The 19,659-nt window shown below is 41.6% G+C and overlaps 1 protein-coding gene across 7 annotated transcripts in view; it reads left to right on the top strand.

Annotated features, from left to right (window-relative positions):
• abr (ABR activator of RhoGEF and GTPase) overlaps positions 1–19,659 on the top strand; it is a 222,555-nt gene that overhangs the window by 86,828 nt on the left and 116,068 nt on the right. For 5 of the 7 annotated variants that reach the window (XM_014137906.2, XM_014137905.2, XM_014137910.2 and 2 more), the window contains exon 3: positions 18,353–18,451. In XM_014137906.2, the coding sequence (XP_013993381.1) occupies positions 18,353–18,451 (99 nt within the window). Of the gene's footprint in view, positions 1–10,171; positions 10,699–18,352; positions 18,452–19,659 lie in introns of those variants that run through there. The other 2 variants (XM_014137909.2, XM_014137911.2) reach the window with 2 other exon arrangements.

The following is a 19,659-nucleotide window of genomic DNA, read 5'->3' as shown; positions in this document are numbered from 1 at the left end:
ACTTGTATTCCAAAGCCCTGGGCTAACGGACAAACACAGCAAGCGACCAATAATCTATCTCTGCGACACAACCAATGTTATAAGTAAATCATTTATTAAGATGTTATTTCCTCTTGCTTCTAGCCTAGCATTTTGTTTCCAAGAGTGATGGTTTGTAAACCTTGCTGTCTGACATCGGAAACAATTTCACTTTTTGAAATGTGATCTCGCCCCTGTACGTAGAATGCTGTCCACGGATGAGACAATCTTTTCTGATCCAGGCAAAATCATGCAATACTATTATTATTATTATTATTATTATTATTATTATTATTATTATTGATAGTAATATAGAATTAAATGTCAAAAGAAAAGTTACGAAAGTTTAGTTTTTTGTTTTTCAGAAGGAAAGATTAAACTAGTAGAAATGTACTTATCAAAATACTATAGCTGCAGAACGTGTCACAGGCATCACAAGCATATGCAAAATAAGCGAAAGTGCAACTTTTGTGATTGGACAGTGACAGTTCTATGCGTTGTTCTTGACCTTGTTTCACACTGGCTATTTTGGGACCGTGTTTCTGGGGCTAGCCCTGTAAAGTCTGTGCTAACCCTGCTCCAGAGCAGGGCCAGCTAGTCCTGGGCTAAGGTTGGTGCTAGCCCACTTAAGAAAGTGCAGGTGTGAACACTCGGACTTAGCCCAGGGCTAAGCAGGCTCTTAGCCCTGGGCTAAGGTGCAGTGTGAACATGCCTAGGATGTCAGAACAGCACAGCAATGCTGCCATATATGGGTTTTCTGCTATCAGTTTAATATAATTAACATGCATGACAGAGACAAGAAAAATGACTGTCTGAATGGTAATACACTAACCCAGTTGTTGGGAATACCTCCTCAATGAGCAGGGCCAAAGGGGTAGCGTACTAATGTCAGTGGTGGTATTAGTGACAGTAGGTTAGGAGCACTGTGTGTGTGTGTGTGTGTGTGCACAGGGGTGTGTCTCGATCCTTACACACTGGGCTCTCGGCAGGGACAGATCTGAACCCGTCCTGACCTCTATCTTCCACAAAGGCCTCAGGCTGACTGAAAGGTCATGTGAAACAGCCATACAAAAATGGAATGTGTGTAAAAAGGTTATGAAAAAAAAGCTGAGGCCTATATTGTGAACTAAGGAGAGACTGCTTTTAGTCAAACTGACTTATTTTATACACCTGGAATCTCTACTTCATGCTGAATAGAACAACATTGTCAGTTGTTGCAACAGAGTAGCTTGCAGTCATATCTCTATATCATTGTGACCCAACAGGTTTCCTTCCTCATGTGCTATGGTACAGTAGAGGCCAGTGGTACAGCTCCATCTCCACCTAGTGGTGGGAGAGAGACATCGCACCAACAGACATTTCCTCTGCAGCAGTAACTTCTGCAGTGGGCTTACACAGCAAATTGATCTGCAAAAGGATGACTCATGAGGCAATGGTCAGAACACATAAGCCGGCCGGCTGCAACAGAGCCTGGACTCGAACCCAGAATCTCTAGTGTCACTGCAATGCAGTGCCTTTAGACCACTGCGCCACTCGGGAGGCCCTTTCCACGCCATTTTGCCCAGTGGGAGATGCTATTCATCACAGTGGGCATAGATTTCAGTGAGCATAAGGGTGCACACACTGAGAATTAAATCTATTACATCTGCCAAACTACAGTATGGATGTTACTGTTTCTTCAGGGAGTGCTTCTACATCTGCATGTTTGGGGTTTTAGGCTGGGTTTCTGTACAGCACTTTGAGATATCAGCTAATCTAAGAAGGGCTATATAAATACATTTGATTTGATTAGTAACAAAGATTAAGTAATGTGGTCGCTGAATTCCCGTTATGTTTGCTATTTCATCCAGCCACAGAAGAAATATAAGCTAAGCAATTTATTTTGTATTCGAATTTCGCATTTTTAAAGTTACGAGATATTATTTACACGAAGTAATGAGACTGGGATTGTAAGTATGCCTCCAGGATAATATGGTAAAGTTAGCCTCATGTATAGGCACTCTAAGAAATAGATAAGACCAAGGACATCCCAAATCAGTTAAGTTTTTAATGAAGCTAGCAACGCTGATGCCAAATTTATAATAAATAAATAAATAAATAATTAAAAACAGTGGTTAAAAAAGTACCCAAATATCATACTTGAGTAAAAGTTAAGATACTTTCATAGAAAATGACTCAAGTAAAAGTGAAAGGTGCTCAGTAAAATACTATTTGAGTAAAAGTCCAAAAGTATTTGGTTTTAAATATACTTAAGTATCAAAACTAAATGGATTTGCAAGAAATGTACTTAAGTATCAAAGTAAAAGTATGAACCATTTCAAATTCCTTATATTAAGCAAATCAGACGGCACACTATTGACTGATAGCCAGGGGGCACACTCCAACACTCAGACATAATTTACAAACAAAGCATTTGTGTTTAGTGAGTCTGCCAGATCAGAGGTGTGAATTGGACCATTTTCCTGTCAAAATGTGACAAGTACTTTTGGGTATCAGGGAAAATGTATGGAGTAAAAAGTGCATAATTTTCATTAGGAATGTAGTGAAGTAAATGTTGGCAAAAATAAAATTGTAAATTACAGATACCCCCAAAAACTACTTAAGTAGTACTTTTAAGTATTTAAAATCTTTTTACTTAATTTTTTTTCAGTAGTGTAAAGTACTTATCACATTGGTGGAGAGAGAGAGAGATGCTCACACACATACAGCTTATAAAGCTAGGTATACTGTAAAACTCACACATATTTATAGATTGCTTCAGTTGGATAAAAGTGTTTTTAGTAGTTGAAGAGGTCTACATATTGTGAAGTATAGGGAGAGAGACAGATGTTCAATGCAGCTAGGTCTGCTACTGTACAACTCACACACATATATCATGCGTATCAATGTATTTAGGCATGATCATTGATCATACTGACCTGAAGTATTTTAAACATTTGTTTTGCAAATGGACAGGGAACAGTTCATCTGATTTTGTTCATCTAAATGCAAATCATAAATCTGTGATTGACAGTATACAGGTGTTACTGCATGTTGACTCACCAATCACAGTGAAATTAGATTCAATCTAGCCATGATTAGGGCTGTGGCGGTAATGAATTTAGTCAGCTGGTGATTCTCAAACAAATCACTGTCGCTCTCACAGTAATTGACTGTTAATTAACAAAGACATTTAGCATCTCCTGGCTTCCACATGCCTACAATTTTAAAAACGAATAAAATATAAATATTTTCTCCAAACGATTTGGGGGTGTGCGCACATGCGGCTATTATGTGTTGAGCGGTTAACAAAGAAATGGGTACTCCTATATGCTTAATTTAGAGTTATTAATGTAACTTTAGTTGTTCTACAAACATTGGGCAATATGTTTTGATTTTTAATACATTGTAAGGCTGCATGATGAGACTTTTATGATGATTTGAAAAAGTAGCTTGAAAGGCATGACTTCTGCTTAGTTTTTTGCACCGGCTGTACTCACTCCAATAGTCTCTCATTCACAATTTGACAAGCACTTGATAATGCCTCGAATTTCATGGCAACATCCCCTTTGGCTGTAATGCACCCTAAAAAAATCCATGCCTTTTGCAGGCCGGAGTGCTGAGTTGTGCCTTTCTTCCTGCGTGTGCTGCATAATCCGAAGCGTCTCTCACTCACATGGCTCTCCATCACGTGATTGGGTCTTTCTCACAGGCTACAAGTGAAGACAGACACATCGGGGACGCAACTGCGTGTGTCCTTATCCAATTCTGAGGTGCATATTGAAGATATTGGGAGAACTGTCCACATTTACTTTGTCAGCCAACAAGATGAGTAGGCCTAACGAACAGCAAAAGCACTAGCCTATGTCAATCTACAATCCCCCCATAGTAGAAAAGTCAACCTATTCTATTCTGTGCGAGAAATACTTTTCCCAAACATAGTCTGGGACAGTTGTGGGATGCGATAGAACCCAAATTGATACAACCATTAGCATCAAAAACTATTAGGCTATTTCTTCACATTATAAGCGCAGCAATGCACACATGGTACTGTAGTTAGGCTAAAAATGCACATTGTCCATTAGCAGAAAACACCATTATCAAAAGTGACTGCAAATGCAATTATGCATGTAATGCTTTTATTATAAAGGTGCATTTTTACAGTGAAAATTATCGTCCCCAAACTTGAAACTCACGCACTGCTTATAAATGCCATTTAGGCTCTTCACCCCTTGTAAAGCGGATGAATCTTCTTAATTTTAAGAAGTTATTTGGCCACTTTAGTTGTGATACGAACCTTATTAAAACAAATAGGCCTATGGGCTAGGCTACATGAGATGTGTGACTATGATTTGAATAAGTCACACAAAAAAAGGCATTGTTTCTTATGCTGGGCGTCATTCACAAGTAATAATATATAATTCACAAGTGATAGGCTAATATTGTCACCCATCAGACTATTCTTGATTTAATCTTGTCTTTACATATACTAAATAATATGTGACGTTTGTTTTTATTTAGAATGGACCATTATCATGCACCTGTCTCAGCGGGAAAAATACATGTTATTTATGCACTTAAATAGCAAATGGAGGATGCTTTTCCCGTGGTTTATTTTCAAGCCAGCCAGGTAGGCTATACTCCTGTTGTAAACATAAGCAATGTGCTTAATATTAGGAATGTTGAGAAATACATTTAGTAGGCCTAGCCTATAGAAAGCTGATGGAAGCCTCGTCTTTTTATTAGAGGCCATCACAGTTTTCTCCTGCAATTGCATAGCCTATAGAAATGTTGCGCGACACGAGCTCATGGGCTCTCATGAAGTGTCAGAGTGATTAGAGGGACAATAGAGTGCTGAGTACCAGGCACTTAGCAAGTTTGGTAGGCTACAAATGACCATCAGCATCAGAGCTTGGAGAAGCCAAATTACCGTGACTAAATGGTTATGTGGGATTTGACTGCCTTCATGACTAGTGACCGCCGATGTGGCGGTAATACGGTCACCGCAACAGCCCTAGTCATGATCAGTTTCATATATTTAATTCAGGGAAATTTAGTAGATTAGCTTGATAGTGGCGTTGTTGGTTGGCTAGCAAGCAAAACTTTACGTTACACATCGTTCACCTTTGGGAAAACTGGTCCAGCCACTTGGTAGCTAGCTATCGTTACTTCAAATAAAGCAACATGATGTACTAATATGAAAGTGCAATTGTAACTATAACGTATAAACCCACTATAGTGATGTCGGTGAAGAAGTTACAAGACCATGAAACTTGCCTATGGAGCAGCAAGAGGAATTGACCCTCCCCACCTTCAGGCTCTCCTCAAACCCTACTTCCCAACCTGAGAACTCTGTTCTGCTACTGGTCTCTTGGCCCTCACTCAGCTCCCACTCAGCCCAGTCCAAGCTCTTCTCTGTCCTGGTACCCCAATGGTGGAACAAGGTTCCCCCTGAAGCTAGGATAGCAGAGTCCCTGCCAATATTCCAAAAATATCTGAAACCCTACCTCATCAAAGAATATCTTAAACCCCCCCCTAGTTACTGTATGAGTGTTGTTTAATGGAGACTGTTTCTATGTGTACAGTGTATTCATAAAGTATTCAGACCCCTTGACTTATTCCACATTTTGTTATGTTACAGCCTTATTCTGAAATGGATGAAATAAAAATAAATCCTCAGCAGTCTACACACAATACCCCATAATGACAAAATGAAAACAGGTTTTTATAAATGTTTTCTAAATTGATTAAAAATACAAAACAGATACTTTATTTACATAAGTATTCAGACCCTTTGCTATGAGACTTAGAATTGAGCTCAGGTGCATCCTGTTTCCATTGATCATCCTTGATGTTTCTAAAACTTGATTAGAGTCCACCTGTGGTAAATTCAATTGATTGGACATGATTTGGAAAGGCACACACCTGTCTATATAAAGTCCCACAGTTGACAGTGCATGTCAGAGCAAAAACCAAGCCATGAGGTCGAAGGAGTTGTCCATAGAGCTCAGATCTGGCGAAGGGTTCCAAAAAATATCTGCAGCATTGAAGGTCCCCAAGAACACAGTGGCTTCCATCATTCCTAAATAGAAAAGTTTGGAACCACCAAGACTCTTCCTAGAGCTGGCCGCCCGGCAGGGACAGGGAGACTAGTCAGGATCGAGGGAAAGATGAACGGAGCAAAGTACAGAGAGATCCTTGATTAAAAACCTGTTCCAGAGCGCTCAGGACCTCAGACTGGGGCGAAGGTTCACCTTCAAACAGGACAACCTCCCTAAGCATATGGCCAAGACAATGCAGGAGTGGCTTCGGGACAAGTCTCTGAATGTCCTTTAGTGGCCCAGCCAGAGCCTGGACTTGTACCCGATCGAACATCGAGAGAGACCTGGAAATAGCTGTGCAGTGACGCTCCCCATCCAACCTGACAGAGCTTGAGAGGATCTGCAGAGAAGAATGGGAGAAACTCCCCAAATACAGGTGTGCCAAGCTTGTAGCGTCAAACCCAAGAAGACACAAGGCTGTAATCGCTGCCAAACGTGCTTCAACAAAGTACTGAGTAAAGGGTCTGAATACTTATGTAAATGTGATATTTAAGTTTTTATTTTTAATACATTAGTAAAAATGTCTAAAACCTGTTTTTGCTTTGTCATTAGGGGGTATTATGTGTAGATTGATGAGGGGGAAAAAACAATTGAATCCATTTTAGAATAAGGCTGTTAAGTAAGGCTGTTAAGTAACAAAATGTGAAAAAGGTCAAGGTGTCTAAATACTTACCAAATGCAACATGCAACAATTTCAAAGATTTGGATTGTGGCCTGTGGAATGTTGTCCCACTCCTCTTTAATGGCTGTACGAAGTTGCTGGATGTTGGCGAGAACTGGAACACGTTGTCGTACACGTTGATCTAGAGCATACCAAACATGCTCAATGGGTGACATGTCTGGTGAGTATGTAGACCATGGAAGAACTGGCATGTTTCAGCTTCCAGGAATTGTATACATATACTTGAGACATGGAGCTGTGCATTATCATGCTGAAACATGAGGTGATTGCGGCGGATGAATGGCACGACAGGATCTCATCACGGTATCTCTGTGCATTCAAATTGCCATCAAATGCAATTTTGTTCACTGTCTGTTGTCCATACCAAAACCCCACCGCCACCATGGGGCACTCTGTTCACAACATCGACATCAGCAAACCTCTCGCCCACACAATGCCATACACATGGTCTGTGGTTGTGAGGCCGGTTGGACGTACTGCCAAATTTTCTAAAATGACGGAGGTGGCTTATGGTAGAGAAATTAACATTACATTCTCTGGCAACAGCTCTGGTGGACTTTCCTGCGGTCAGCATGCCAATTGTACGCTCCCTCAAAACTTGAGACATCTATTGCATTGTGTTGTGTGACAAAAACTGTACATTTTAGAGTGACCTTTCATTGTTTCCAACACAAGGTGCACCTGTGTAATGATCATGCCGTTTAATCAGCTTCTTGATATACCACACCTGTCAGGTACATGGATTATCTCAGCAAAGGAGAATTGCTCACTAGCAGGGATGTAAACAAATTTGTCAGAAATGTCAGAATAATAGTAGAGAGAATTATTTATTTCAGCTTTTATTTCTTTCATCACGTTCCCAGTGGGTCAGAAGTGTACATACACTCAATTAGTATTTGGTAGCATTGCCTTTAAATTGTTTAACTTGGGTCAAACATTTCGGGTAGCCTTCCACAAGCTTCCCACAATAAGTTGGGTGAATTTTGGCCCATTCCTCCTGACAGAGCTGGTGTAACTGAGACAGGTTTGTAGGCCTCCTTGCTCACACATGCTTTTTCAGTTCTGCCCACAAATTACCCACAACCGTTGGGATGGTGTTCACGGTTGGGATGTGTTCTTCGGCTTGCAAGCATCCCCCTTTTTCCTCCAAACATAACGATGATCATAATGGCCAAACAGTTCTATTTTTGTTTCATCAGACCAGAGGACATTTCTCCAAAAAGTATGAACTTTGTCCCCATATGCAGTTGCAAACCGTAGTCTAACTTTTTTATGGCAGTTTTGGAGCAGTGGCTTCTTCCTTGCTGAGCGGCCTTTCAGGTTATGTGAATATAGATACATTTGTACCTGTTTCCTCCAGCATCTTCACAAGGTCTTTTGCTGTAGGTCTGGGATTGATTTGCACTTTTCGCACCAAAGTACGTTCATCTCTATGAGACAGAACGCGTCTCCTTCCTGAGCAGTATGACGGCTGCGTGGTCCCATGGTGTTTATACTTGCGTACTATTGTTTGTACAGATGAACGTGGTACCTTCAGGTGTTTGGAAATTGCTCCCAAGGATGAACCAGACTTGTGTAGGACTACAATTGTTTTTCTGAGGTCTTGGCTGATTTCTTTTGATTTTCCCATGATGTCAAGCAAAGAGACACTGAGTTCGAAGGTAGGACTTGAAATACATCCACAGGTACACCTCTAATTGACTCAAATGATGTCAATTAGCCTACCAGAAGTTTCTAAAGCCATGACATCATTTTCTGGAATTTTCCAAGGTGTTTAAAGGCACAGTCAACTTAGTGTATGTAAACTTCTGACCCACTGGAATTAATCTGTCTGTAAACAAATGTTGGAAAAATTACTTGTCATGCACAAAGTAGATGACCTAACCGACTTGTCAAAACTATTATTTGTTAACAAGAAATTTGAGGAATAGTTGAAAACGAGTTTTAATGACTCCAACCTAAGTGTATGTAAACTTCCGACTTCAACTGTATATACACACACACTGAACAAAATATATATATATATAATATTTGGGAGGTAGTAGCAATAATTTCCCTGTGTGTCTCAGTCAGTTCCATCAGGTTTTATCTTTACTTTTTAAATCACACAACCTGCTCTGCTTTTTGTCAGCAATACTGCTGCCACAGGTCACATGATCAGCATGTTGACCTCTGGTTGGTTGGCCTGCAGAGCTCTGAGGAAAGGGGAAACACTCAAACCCAAATCTTTTTCTTCATGACTTGCAGGAAGCCATTTCCCTGTTTTTGAGGTGTGAAGAGATAGTGTTTTCAGATATCTGTTTGCTACTTCCTTTCTGTTTTTTCACATTCTTTTTTAAATGTAATATCCTCAATTAATTTGATATAAGTGTACAGACACAACATTTTATAAGGTATGGTCAATAGAGGAGAGAACAAGATATGATCATATTATTTGCAGAACTGAAAAGCTAGAAATGCTTTTCTCTTGTCAAATGCAGGTTGTAAAATGATTAATACAACCCCTAACAGTAGAAGTGTGTGTGATTTGACCATAGCTGGATTTTACTCTGGGTGTGTCAGTGTCCCCTATGTCTAACAGGGTCCCATAATACTTCTCATTGACTAGATCTTTTCATCGACACCGAGTCCCTCTCCATGGAGTCTGAAGGCTAATGGACAGTGGGAGGTCCTTTCCACAGGCCTGTTATAAGTGTCTGTCTGTCTGTCCAGGCATGGCCATGGGTCTATTAGGAGAAAACCAACACAGCAAACAAAATAAGTGTCAAAGTTTCCACCCTGCTGGAAACATTACGCTCAGAAATACTGAAGAGCGCCCTGTGTGTGTGTACTCACGCATGCGGACATAATAAGTCATGTCTTTTATGTTATGCACTCTGATCTTCATCACTAGATCACACTGGAAGTCAGAAAAATCAGTTTGACTGCTGAAAATGTTTTTTAAAAGTTTTTTTTTTTATTCCAAGTGCTGGCTGTCTTTTTATATCATAAAATATAAAGCAGCTATTTCTGTTACGTCCATGTATTTTCATTTAGCTACTTTATATGTGGTGATGTTTCTTGTGGTGATACGTCACTCACAAAGCCATTCTACTCCTCTCTTTTTTATGTGGTGTGTTTATTTGGTCACGAAGCCATTGTTCTGTAGGCCTGCTCTGTGCTTGTGCAGAAACCTCTATATATTCAGGAAACGGCGTCTGAACTCTGACCTATAATTACATACACCTAGAACAGCATTCACTCAGAGAGAGCGCGAAAGAGAGAGCGAGACCCTGTGAGGAAGTGACTGGGGGTTGTGCTCTCTGGCCGTTGTTGTGGAGAGAGGAGGGGATGTGGGGGGAAGCCTCATCGACAGAGGCAGAACAGTGACACACACCAGGAAGACGGGGGAAGGGAAGGAGGTAGGCGGGGCTCGCTCTCTCCTCATGTTCGTTTGTGTTACGAAGCGAGTGTGTATGTGTGTGTCTGCTGCGCACAACACCAGCAACAGCTGAATGAAGTGGAGCTCCAGCTAAAGGCTATCTGGCGCTTAACAGAAGGATAAGGAACAAGAAGAGGAAGAAAATAAAGACAGACAGCAAGAGAGACTAAACAGCAGAACATTAAATATTTCAAGGAGGGCTGAGGAGGGTTGTGGGCCCTGAAGGAAGGACTAGACCGGCTTTCTGCACTGGAGGAAGGACTGATGTGCCAGGTCAGGCCAAGAGAAGCCTGAAGAAGGAAGGGAGAGAAGGAGCAAGACAGGGAGCAGGCCTTGTTAGGAGGACCATGGAGGTGGATGAAGAGAAGGTGTTGTGCTACCTGGACAAAGTGCTGGAGGATGAGGATGAGAATGTGTTTGAGTGTGGAGACATGGACCTGGAGAGTCCACTCCCACCAGAAGACATGCTGATGACTCCTGTCCACAGGCAGTTCAGGGTGAGTCTCAGGCTGCGTCCACAATGGCACCCTATCCCCTATATAATGCACTTATTTTGACCAGATAGGGCTTGACAACATAGGGCTTTGGCCAAAAGTAGAGGTGCAATATGTAAGGAATAGGGTGACGTTTCAGATTTGTCCTCAGCCTACCACTGAAACAGGATTTGACAGCAGGAAGAAACTGCCAACGCACCACTGCTTGCTCACTCATACACAGCACAGCCTAGTTCTATACTGTGTGCCTGGCTAAAAATAACCAAGTGGGTAGTCTTATTGGTGTCTTTTCACAATGTGGCCTCACTGTGTGTGTGTGTGTGTGTGTGTGTGTGTGTGTGTGTGTGTGTGTTTGCAGAGCTCCACTGTGAAAGGGTTGTGTGTGTGTTTGCAGAGCTCCACTGTGAAAGGGTTGTGTGTGTTGGCCAGAGAGCTCCTACTGACCACTCAACCTGATGGGTGGAGACATGCTCCAGTCTGAACCAGATTTACTCTCCTCCTGTCACGTTGTATTTATCTCTGGGGAGAGGAGGGATGGAACGAAGGAGAAAGAGAGCGAGAGGAAGTTAATGCTGTCAGAATAAAGATTTCAGTGACATCACTCGCACTGACTGATGTGTGAGACCATGAAGTGGGTGTGTCCCTACATGTAGGGCTTGATCGCATAGTGTGCTATGTAGGCGATAGGGTACCATTTCAGATTTGTCCTCAGCCTACTGATCTGACGGAAGAAACTGCCAATGCAGGCTAGGCCTATACTGTGTGGCGTCAGTAAAAACGTTAAGTGACGTCCCTCACGCTGACTGACGTGTGTGTGTGTGTGTGTGTGTGTGTGTGTGTGTGTGTGTGTGTTCCTACAGGTTGAGTTGGACTGATAAAGAAAGACAGTGCTGCTTTTAGCCAGCCTCTTACCAGCTGAGTCACCTGGCTATAACACGATAACCAGTGCATCACTGTGATTGGGAAAAGAACATTGAACTCCGCTATGTTGAGTACTGTAAAGTACATGCCTAAGTCATAAACTAGGCAGGTTTCTTAGAAAAGGTGCGGCAAACTCCTAGGTCACGTTTAGTCAACTCCTAGGTCACGTTTAGTCAACTCCTAGGTCACGTTTAGTCAACTCCTAGGTCACGTTTAGTCAACTCCTAGGTCACGTTTAGTACCCAAATGTTGTGGACCGCTGCAGATGGAAATGTAATCAGATAGAAATGTAATCAGTAATTCCTTATTCCACATGTCAGAAAGGCGTGTTTGTTGTGCTACAGAATATATTTCTATGTGAAAGTTCCACAGCGTTGTGCCTACAGGTTCGGGAGCGTCTTCCAGACATACAGTAGCCCTCTGGAGAAGAGTTTTTCCTGTCTGTCCTCAACCTGCACTACTTCACACTGGGCCTGGGAATTACACAGGAATCTACTGGCTCTTTATATGCATATTTATCGGTTTGTGTCTTCCAGAATGCTCAGGATGATTACAAGCGGAGTGCTTTGAGGCCAATGTTTAGGAGAGAGAAGTTACTGTGACTTCAGTGTGTTTTCTTTGGTCTAATGAAATAACATAGACCTCTGCGCAAACAAACACAGTGTCACGTCACAGAACACAGAGCCTGAGCCTGGCCTTCGGTAGCTCAGCCACATCTCTCTGTGTGTGTGTGTGTTGTTTCATGTCACAGTGCTTGTCAGTCTGCTGCCTGTCTGCAGAATAAAAGCCCTATATAGTGGCAAACCTGTCAAACTGCCTCAGCACTGTGAAGCGTTGCGCAGCGTTGTAAACGGCTGTAAAGCCTTCATTAGCACGCTGTTACTGTATGAAGTCCTGGCTCTATCTGTTTCATTATCCATTTGATAAAGCATGGCCATCAAAAACACCACAGCATTTCCTGGAAAGGACCCTGATGCCACCTCTGTTTCCTCCAGCAGTGCGTTGGGCAACCTGTTAAGTCATCCTGACTCCTATTAGAACTAATAGAGGAGCACCGTTCTCAGTGCACTATCCTGGTCGAGCATAGAGTCACAGCTTTACACTTCCGTTCAAAAGTTTGGTCACTTAGAAATGTCCTTGTTTTTTAAAGAAAAGCACATTTTTTTGTCCATTAAAATAACATCAAATTGATCAGAAATACAGTGTAGGCATTGTTATTGTTGTAAATTACTATTGTAGCTGGAAACGGCAGATAAAAAAAAATGGAATATCTACATGGGCCCATTATCAGCAACCATCGTTCCTGTGTTCCAATGGCACTTTGTTAGCTAATCCAAGTTTATCATTTTAAGAAGGCTAATTGATCATTAGAAAACCCTTTTGTAATTATGTTAGCACAGCTGAAAACTGTTGCCCTGATTTAAAGAAGCAACAAAACTGGCCTTCTTTAGACTAGTTGAGTATCTGGAGCATCAGCATTTGTGGGTTCGATTACAGGCTCAAAATTTCCAGAAACGAAGAACTTTCTTCTGAAACTCGTCCTCTTTCTATTCTGGTTAGAGACAGTTTGCGCTGTTCTGTGAAGGGAGTTGTACACAGCTTTGAACGAGATCTTCAGTTTCTTGGCAATTTCTAGCATGGAATAGCCTTCATTTCTCAGAGCAAGAATAGACTGACGAGTTTCAGAAGAAAGTTCTTTGTTTCTCGCCATTTTGAGCCTGTAATCGAACCCACAAATGCTGACGCTCCAGATACTCAACTAGTCTAAAGAAGGCCAGTTTTATTTCTTCTTTAAATCAGGGCAACAGTTTTCAGCTGTGCTAAGATAATTGCAAAAGGGTTTTCTAATGACCAATTAGCCTTTTAAAATGATAAACTTGGATTAGCTAACACAACATGCCATTGGTACACAGGAGTGATGGCTGCTATATATTCTATATATTCCATTAAACAAAAATCCGTTTCCAGCTTCAATAGTCATTTATAACATTAACAATGTCTACACTGTGTTTCTGATCAATTTGATGTTATTTTAATGGACAGAAAATGTGTTTTTCTTTCAAAAACAAGGACATTTCTAAGTGAACCCAAACTTTTGAACGGTAGTGTACATTTTAGTTATTTAGCAGACGCTCTTATCCACAGCAACTTAGTGCATTCACTAGGTGGGACAACCACATATCACAGTCATAGTAAGCACATTTTTCCTCAAAGTAGTTATCAGCAGACAGAGCTAGATGAAGGTTTTGTTTAGCATAATTTATCCAGGCTAGTCTCATTGAGATGAAATCTCTTAAGCAAGGCAGACCTAGTAGGACCTGGTAAGAGAGTGACTGTACTCAGTTCTGGTGGTTCAGTCTGATGCCACTAACTAGTAAGACCTCTTACCCTTAACAGTGGAAGTGGAACCTCCCATGTCCCGTCATTGTGATGACTTGGTGTTAGTCGGATCTGTGAGGTCATTGGGGTTAATAAGGTGGGGTCACAGTACAGTGTGAACTAGAGGTCGACCAATTATGATTTTTCAACGCCAATACCGATTTATTGGAGGACCAAAAAAAGCCGATACCGATTAATCGGCCAATTTCTACATTTCTTTTTGTATTTATTTATTTGTAATAATGACAATTACAACAATACTGAATGAACACTTATTTTAACTTAATATAATACATAAATACTATCAATTTAGCCTCAAATAAATAATGAAACATGTTCAATTTGGTTTAAATAATGCAAAAACAAAGTGTTGGAGAAGAAAGTAAAAGCGCAGTATGTGCCATGTAAAAAAGCTAACGTTTAAGTTCCTTGCTCAGAACATGAGAACATATGAAAGCTGGTGGTTCCTTTTAACATGAGTCTTCAATATTCCCAGGTAAGAAGTTTTAGGTTGTAGTTATTATCGGAATTATAGGACTATTTCTCTCTATACGATTTGTGTTTCATATACCTTTGACTATTGGATGTTCTTATAGGCACTTTAGTATTGCCAGTGTAACAGTATAGCTTCCGTCCCTCTCCTCGCTCCTACCTGGGCTCGAACCAGGAACACATCGACAATAGCCACCCTTGAAGCAGCGTTACCCATGTAGAGCAAGGGGAACAACCACTCCCAAGTCTCAGAGCGAGTGACGTTTGAAACGCTATTAGCGCGAACCCCGCTAACTAGCTAGCCATTTCACATCGGTTACACCAGCCTAATCTCGGGGGTTGAAGTCATAAACAGCGCAATGCTTGAAGAATTGTGAAGAGCTGCTGGCAAACGCACGAAGGTGCTGTTTGAATGAATGCTTACGAGCCTGCTGCTGCCTACCATCGCTCAGTCAGACTGCTCTATCAAATATCAAATCATAGACTTAATTATAACATAATAACATACAGAAATACGAGCCTTTGGTCATTAATATGGTCGATTCCGGAAACGATCATTTCGAAAACGAAACGTTTACTATTTTTGTGAAATACGGAACCGTTCCGTATTTTATCTAACGGGTGGCATCCCTAAGTCTAAATATTCCTGTTACATTGCACAACCTTCAATGTTATGTCATAATTATGTACAATTCTGGCAAATTAATTACGGCCTTTGTTAGGAATAAATGGACTTCACACAGTTCGCAATGAACCAGGCGGCCCAAACTACTGTATATACCCTGACTGCTTGCACGGAACGCAAGAGAAGTGACAACGTCACATCCCTAGTTATAAGAAATTCATGTTAGCAGGCAATATTAACTAAATATGCAGGTTTAAAAATATATACTTGTGTATTGATTTTAAAGAAAGTCATTGATGTTTATGGTTAGGTACATTGGTGCAACGACAGTGCTTTTTTCGCAAATGTGCTTGTTAAATCATCACCCGTTTGTCGAAGTGGGCTGTGATTCGATGAGAAATTAACAGGCACCGCATCGATTATATGCAACGCAGGACATGTTAGATAACTACACATGGTTGATGATATTACTAGTTTAACTAGTGATTATGTTAAGATTTGATAGTGTTTTATCAGCTAAGTTTAATGCTAGCTAGCAACTTACCTTGGCTTCTTGCTGCCCTCGCGTAACAGGTAGTCAGCCTGCCACGCAGGCTCCTCGTGGAGTGCAGATGGTTAGAGCGTTGGACTAGTAACCGGAAGGTTGCAAAAACGAATCCCCGAGGTGACAAGGTAAAAATCTGTTGTTCTGCCCCTGAACAAGGCAGTTAACCCACTGTTCCTAGGCCGTCATTGAAAATAAGAATGTGTTTTTAGTCTGACTTGCCGAGTTAAATAAAGGTGGTAAAAAATAATTACAAAATCGGCAAATCGGTGTCCAAAAATACCAAATACCGATTGTTATAACTTGAAATCGGCCCCAATTAATCGGCCATTCCGATTAATCGGTCGACCTCTAGTGTGAACTCCTGGTACTCCGCCTCCCTGCCTGTCTCTTATCAGGCTCTGCTCTTCTTTGCCTGCTGATGACATGGGAAGGATTTGCTCCCGTTAATAATTAATCCACCTCCCGCTTCCACTCATTCTGTGCCACACACACACACACACACACACACACACACACACACACACACACACACACACACACACACACACACACACACACACACACACACAATTCAGCAGAAATTCTCAGTAGACAGCCTCATCAACAGTTGTCAGATGGTATCAAAAGTTCTGCTTTACATGTATCATTTGTCTGTCTGTTTGCTCTGATACAATATGTTACTTTTCCTTTGTTACCTTCATCTGTTGACTGCAGCTATATGTTAAAGACATGCTCCTTTACTTTGGCTGCTAGTAAGTATTTTTTAAACCTCCCGCTTTGGGCTGGATGTGTCAATGTGTAATTCATACTTATGAGGATAATTAATGTTTTACCTCAATTAGCCAGGAAATCCCTAGTTCGAAAGCACCTGTTTTCTCGAAGTTGTGCGGCACCATTTTCCCTACGTTTACCCCCAAGTGGGCCTGCCCCCAAGCAATTAGACTTTTGGCCAATGAGCTACAGCCCCTCACCATTTGATTGACAGCTAGCCAGACTCACACAGTAGCGAGAGAGAGCCATGACATGGTGCACATATCACCACATTTGTGAAGTATTAATCCAAATTTTGGCGACCACTTTTTAGCTCGTGGGCACTACTTTCAGAACTACTGGCAAAAAAGTATACAAAGTACCAGAGAATATCTTTAAAAATGGTTGGTGTGGATACATTATAAGAGCCATGGGACTAGTTTGTGTGGTTGGTCATTAAGTTGACCCTTGAGTTCTATGGGTGTGGTGAGAGAGACAGTACGCTATAATAATACATTATACTACTAGGCCCTGCCAAAAAGTTTCATCTAACAGGTTTTATGAGAACACAGTCTATTGTTTTCCTTAAAGGGGCAATCTGTAGTTCAAATAACTCCCACCCCTGTTTTGGTAAAAAGCTCAGGGATGGTGCTGGACAAATGTAACCACTCATATTCATAGACAGAACTATGGATGGAAAGTCTCACCATCAGTGATATCAACATGATAGTTTGAACCATGTTTTCAAGCTATACAGTGTTTGTTTACAAACAATGGAATAAAAATAGCTTATATTTTGGCTTCTGATGGGGTATGACCGTCCTTCAAGAATCAATGGATATCATTGCTTTAGAATTCAAAAAATGGATGGACCAAACACAGATTACCACTTTAAGTCTTAAATTAAAGCATATAAATGGGAGTGCTCAAAAAGCCTCTAAATTTGGTTTACAGGCTATTAGTCTTCTGGGTGGGACTTCCCCAAGACTGAGCAATACAACAACTGTACCATTTATGTAATGTTTCCAAAAGGAAAATTAACCCTTCTTGTTTTTTCCAGACATGTTCGGTATTAAAATAAACAGCCAGTATTTTATTAATTCATGTGATCTGGCTGAGTCTTCTGCTATTCTCCTTTCACATTAAATAGTATTGTAACTGAGTTCCATACTGACTACTTTTAAGGAACTGGAGGAATGAAACTAGTTCATTCAACCCTGAGAGCCACATGAGTCCGAAGGAACTGTAATATGGGTTTGTATTGTCAGAACCGGGCCCTCTGATCACACGAAAGCACCTGTCTAGGGCTGTACCTTACATTGTGCTCTCTGGGTGTACACTGCGTGTGTGTCACCTGTTGAAGGCTAGTGTGTGTCATTTTGAAACACAGCCCTGGTGTGTGTGATTGTAAGTGTGGTTTAGTAGGACAGCAGACAGGGTGAACTCCTGGTCCTGCTTTAACAAGGAGGGTCTGAACCTGCCCAGCCTTATCCACACACACTCTCCCTTCCTACCTCCTCCCTCACTGTCTCTCAGGGCCAAAACAAACACCTCCACTTGGACTCGATTGCCCTCTGCCTGCCTAGTGCCCATGACTAATTGTGGGAGGAGAGTAGAGGGCACCAGGAAAATGGCCTCTCTTGTACAAATACAAACATATGTGCACTCATACAAGCTATGTACACGGTACACAAAAATTCCCGTCAAGACTTGAATCGGCTTGAATCCTTTCCTTTCCAGTGAGAGGCCTCACTTAAAGTTATGAGCCAGTCCATAGTGTTTGTGCACGTGGCTGTGGCCCTACAGACAGAGCCAATGTGTTTATTCCAGTACTGTGTTGAACACCACCATGCCCTGCCGCTGCTGTTTTGACATACTGTAGTATCATATTAGTGTATAGAAGCATGTATGACTGATGTCCGTTTCTTTCGGTCTGTCTGCAGGGTGACATCGAAAAGGGTCTGGAGATGAAGAAACTGGTTCTGTCTGGCTTCCTGGCCAGCGAGGAGATCTACATCAACCAGCTGGAGGCTTTGCTTCTGGTGAGGCGCGCGCACACACACACACTATCAAGGACACGATATGGCGGACTTACCACCGTTCTTCTCTTTCCTTTATGTAGTGCTGTCTGTGTGGGACTGTGCTGGACAGCATTAGCCCTCAGGCCAGTGTGTCGGCACCATGGTGGCTCCAAGTAGAGCCGCATGGGAGACTGGGTTCCTAAAAGCATTATGTGTTTTCGAGAAGCTGTGCTCTCATCTCTGTGAGTGCTATTAGTGGTTAGTGGTCAGTCATATTTAGAACAGAGCAAAGGCCAAGCGTATCCTGAACCAGAGAACACAATGATTGTGTGCCCCATGCATCTGCAGCTTGATGTCACATCCTGTCTGTCTCTGCACAACTGTAAAATGGGTTCAGTATTAGAAACCAGGGTCTTAAACAGGAACAACAGTTACGAGTGCAGCAGGTAGCCTAGCGGTTAGGTTAGAACGGGATCCTGAGTGGCGCAGCGGTCTGAGGCACTGCATCGCAGTGCTAGAGGTGTCACTACAGACCTGGGTTTGATCCCGGGCTGTATCACAACCAGCCGTGATCGGGAGTCCCAAAGGGCCGCGCACAATTGCCCAGCATCGTCTGGGTTAGGGGAGGGTTTGGCCGGGGTAGGCAGTCATTGTAAATAAGAATTTGTTCTTAACTGACTTGACTAGTTAAATGTAAGTTTAAATCTAAAATAGTGGGCCAGTAACCGAAAGGTTGCTGGTTTGAATACCTGATCCATCAAGGTGAAAAATCTGTGCCCTTGAGCAAGGCACTTAACCCTAATTTGTAAAGCAACACATTTTGCTGCACCTCTCCTGGTGTATGTGACAATAAAACATATATATATATATATTGTGTGTGTATATATGTGTATGTATGTGTTTTATTGTATTTTATTAATTAATTAATTAATTATGTCATAATTATGTACAATTCTGGCAAATTAATTACGGCCTTTGTTAGGAATAAATGGACTTCACACAGTTCGCAATGAGCCAGGCGGCCCAAACTACTGTATATACCCTGACTGCTTGCACGGAACGCAAGAGAAGTGACAACGTCACATCCCTAGTTATAAGAAATTCATGTTAGCAGGCAATATTAACTAAATATGCAGGTTTAAAAATATATACTTGTGTATTGATTTTAAAGAAAGTCATTGATGTTTATGGTTAGGTACATTGGTGCAACGACAGTGCTTTTTTTTTCG

Source organism: Salmo salar, chromosome ssa13, assembly GCF_905237065.1.
Source record: "Salmo salar chromosome ssa13, Ssal_v3.1, whole genome shotgun sequence".
In the NCBI taxonomy this organism is placed as follows: Eukaryota; Metazoa; Chordata; class Actinopteri; order Salmoniformes; family Salmonidae; genus Salmo; species Salmo salar.
This window is presented reverse-complemented; position numbering and strand designations above follow the sequence as displayed.